The following is a 3,483-nucleotide window of genomic DNA, read 5'->3' as shown; positions in this document are numbered from 1 at the left end:
CTATTTAAAATATTATATATTTTATTTTTTAATATTATATTTATTAAAATAAAAAATTAAAATTTTAAACATGCACCTTGCAAATAAATATTTAATATTAAATTTAAAATTTTCAGAACATATATAAATAGTTAATTTATAAAAATTATAATATTAAATTAAATTATTTAAATTAAATAAGAACTATTTAAATTAATGATGAATATATTTATTTAAAAAATTTATAAATTTTTATTTTAATAAAATTAAAGTTAAAATTAAAATTAAAATTAAAAAATCTGAATGCCCCAGATTTTCTGCCCCCTGATGAGCATTGAAGACGGACCCCTCCCCACTCTCTCTTACCATATCACCGTCGCGATCCTCATTTTTTTCTCTCACTCCTCAGACCCTCACCCTCACGACTTAATAATGCAAACTACATAATATACATTGGTCTACCTCAAAAATGCCGAAGATACTATGAGGGGGTGCATGAGGTTGTGACTAATATAGTAATTTTATCTTATAATAGTCTACAAAATATACAATCACAATGCATTAATCGCTGCCTAGACACCAACGCTAACAATCATCCTCGTCAGCAATCTCATTTAGAGCCTCCTGAGAATGAGATACGCGCAATGAAGAAGACGACGAGAAGGAAGAGATAGCAGAAGAGTAATTAGAGGTAGAAGAAGGAGAATCTGAATTAGGATCAGAAACAGGATAATTCTTCTTCCGTAAACTCACAAGTAAATCCACAAAAGCCTCCACGATGAAGCCGTGATTGTTCTTCCCGTTCACCTTCAGGTACCATCCCAATAGTTCCTCCAATCCCTCCCAATCCCTAACGCCGTGCGATTCCACCACCTCCTCCATCGATCTCCTGAAATCGCCGTACGGATCCTCCGATTCCATCGCTAGAACCTCGCTCTCCTTGAACGGAAACCCCATTCCCGCCTTCGCCTGCTCCAGGATCGACCTCGTGTCGTCCGGGTCGAAGAACAGCCTCTCCGACTCCCTCGAAGACGACCTCACGCCTCGAACCACCATCTCCAGGGACTCCTCCGTGCACGCGTCTCTATCCTCATCATCCTCCGTCGTGAAGCTGACCGCAGATTCGGACGAGGTCGTGAACCAAGGGTCGGGCGTCTCCACGGGGTCGAAGAAGACGGAGTTGACGGTTCTAAAGATGTCGTCGCTAGCGCGGAAGGAGAGGGTCTTAGTGGAGAAAGCACAAGGAGGAAAGAAGTGCCATGGATGCTTTCTGGGAGGAGGCTTGAGGAGAGGAGGGAGGATATGCGATTTCTTGGCCATGGAAGATGGAGGATGATTGAGAACGTTGTTGTGTGTTGTGATGGTGAAGGTGGGTGTGAGCAATAATGATTGTGACCAGAAGCAGGAGGGACGAGAGGAGCGCCACTTAAAGGAGGGAAGTGGATGACTGGTTGTGGAGGGAAGAGAGTGTGGGCCGGGAGAGAGAGGAGAGAGAAAATCCATACTCCCTCTGCTTGCTTGCTTTCTTTCTTTCTATCTTAGATAATATACTGCCCCAGCTTTCTAAATGCGGGAGAAATTGCCATAAGGGGTTGTTGTTGCTTTTTTTTAATAAACAAAATATATTTTTTTTAATTTTATTTATAAATTATTTTTAACATATTTTATTAATATTTAAAAAAATTAAAATTTATTAACTCTGTCTTAAAATCTAATAAATTTTTAACTTTACTCTTCTTAAATATATAAATTTTAATAATATATTTTCTCTCTCTAACATTAAATAAAAAGTAAAATAAAAAATTTATGATGAAAATTTAATTGTATAACTTATAAATAGGATAAAAAAATTTCTCTCTCTATCTTATAAATAGAACTAGAGAGAGTATTTGTCAACAAACATTCATTATGAATTTTTTTAATTTACTTTTTCATAACCTTATAAATATTTATTGTAATATTATGTTGACTAAGATATTTTGATTCATTTTTAATTTCTAAACACAATTATTATAAATAATTGATTTTATTAAATAACGTGATATATTTATTTTTTCTATATTTAGAAGCTGAAGGAGTAGTTTGAAAATTTAGGTTAACTTGTCTGATTAAATTGATAAATCATTAAATTATTGTTTTGATTGTTTTAATAAAATGTTTTTGTTTGCAACACATCTATTACGGTTCAATTTATGTTTTTTATAATTAATTCTTAAATCAGTATTAATACCTTGACTGGTTTGGTACATTCAAAATGGGATTTGGTGGGTTGTTTCATGTTTGTGGGGTGAATTTAATTCGTAGGTTGTAAAAATTCAATGCCATTCAATGCACCCTTCAACAACTGAATGGTATTAGGCACTTTTCAGTAATACCAGTCTCTGTTTTTCCCTCACCTTTTTTGGGGCCTTGTCAGTATAGATTTTTTTTCCTAACCATTAGCACCCCTATTGGAAACATCAAAAAGACAAAAACCAAAGAGCGACTAGCAAATGAATTGAATTAAGTATTAAAAAAAGAATTTGATGTTTTTTAAGTGGTGCTTCTAGCCAGGATAGAAAAAAAAACAGAGAGAGAGCAAGGAATTAATATGGTCCTCTTAATTCTCAAACACGATTCTTTGATGCGGGTTCGTAATGGATATAATCTTTCTAATTTGAATGTGTAAAGTAGAAGATGATTATTAGAGATCAGCTAACTATTATTCAAGACACAATCAATCTCAATCAAGGAATGCTCCATCCATATGTAAATGTAATAAAGTTAATTAAACATAATAATTACAGTAGGTCTAAAATTAAAAAAATTTAATTAAAATATTCTTGTAATTAATTTTTAACATAAGAAGAAATTAAGTTTGTCTTGTAAAAATAAATTTTAATTTTATAAGAGACAATTTAAAAAATGTGACAAATACTTCTTGAGTTTATTATAGTTTCATTTATAAAAACAATGAAACATATGCTAGTTCTTATTAGTTACTACAATGAAAAAAAGGAAAAATATCATTCAAAAATCATTAAGATAATTTAATATCAAACAAAGATCAAAAGATTTAAAAAATATCATTGTAAAATTAGAGGATTGATTTGTAAAAAAATTTATATGAGAAAATACTATAACACCCCTTTTAATTGATAAGTAGTCATTCGATAATTAATAGACACTGATTTATATTTAATAAAAAATAATTCACTAATTCACAATTTTAAAAAAAGAAAAAGAAAAGTAGGAATATTACAATCTTTTTTATCTAAAATTATTTTTAAATTAACTATCAAATCCTATAATGATATTTTAAAATCTTTTAATCCGCCTCAGCTCCCAACGAAAAATAAAGGGAGTATTCCCATTTCTTTTCATTGTACATTTTTAACATTATCATTAAAATTGAGAAGAGGTTTAAAGTTTATTAACCTTGTTTAAAAATAAAAGACTTTCTAATCATGCCTCTGTTTGATTTCACACGGTGACACTTTTTAAAAATGAATTAACATTGACAAA

General features: G+C 31.3%; 1 protein-coding gene across 1 annotated transcript; it reads right to left on the bottom strand.

Annotated features, from left to right (window-relative positions):
- Positions 1-332: 332 nt before the first annotated feature.
- Positions 333-1,481, bottom strand: LOC129300569 (transcription repressor OFP13-like). Its single transcript, XM_054939136.1, has one exon. It carries the CDS (start codon positions 1,297-1,299, stop codon positions 565-567), a length of 735 nt encoding a protein of 244 aa, XP_054795111.1. The 5' UTR covers positions 1,300-1,481; the 3' UTR covers positions 333-564.
- Positions 1,482-3,483: the final 2,002 nt, after the last annotated feature.

This window comes from Prosopis cineraria, unplaced genomic scaffold, assembly GCF_029017545.1.
Source record: "Prosopis cineraria cultivar Desert tree isolate PC_DT_omini unplaced genomic scaffold, ASM2901754v1 PC1653, whole genome shotgun sequence".
NCBI lineage: Eukaryota > Viridiplantae > Streptophyta > Magnoliopsida > Fabales > Fabaceae > Prosopis > Prosopis cineraria.
The sequence above is the reverse complement of the archived record's forward strand: the minus strand, read 5'-3'. Positions and strand labels throughout refer to the sequence as shown.

What these genes read in the sequence shown, in the direction of transcription:
- LOC129300569 (XM_054939136.1), bottom strand. Translation starts at nt 1,299, where the DNA reads ATGGCCAAGAAATCGCATATCCTCCCTCCTCTCCTCAAGCCTCCTCCC.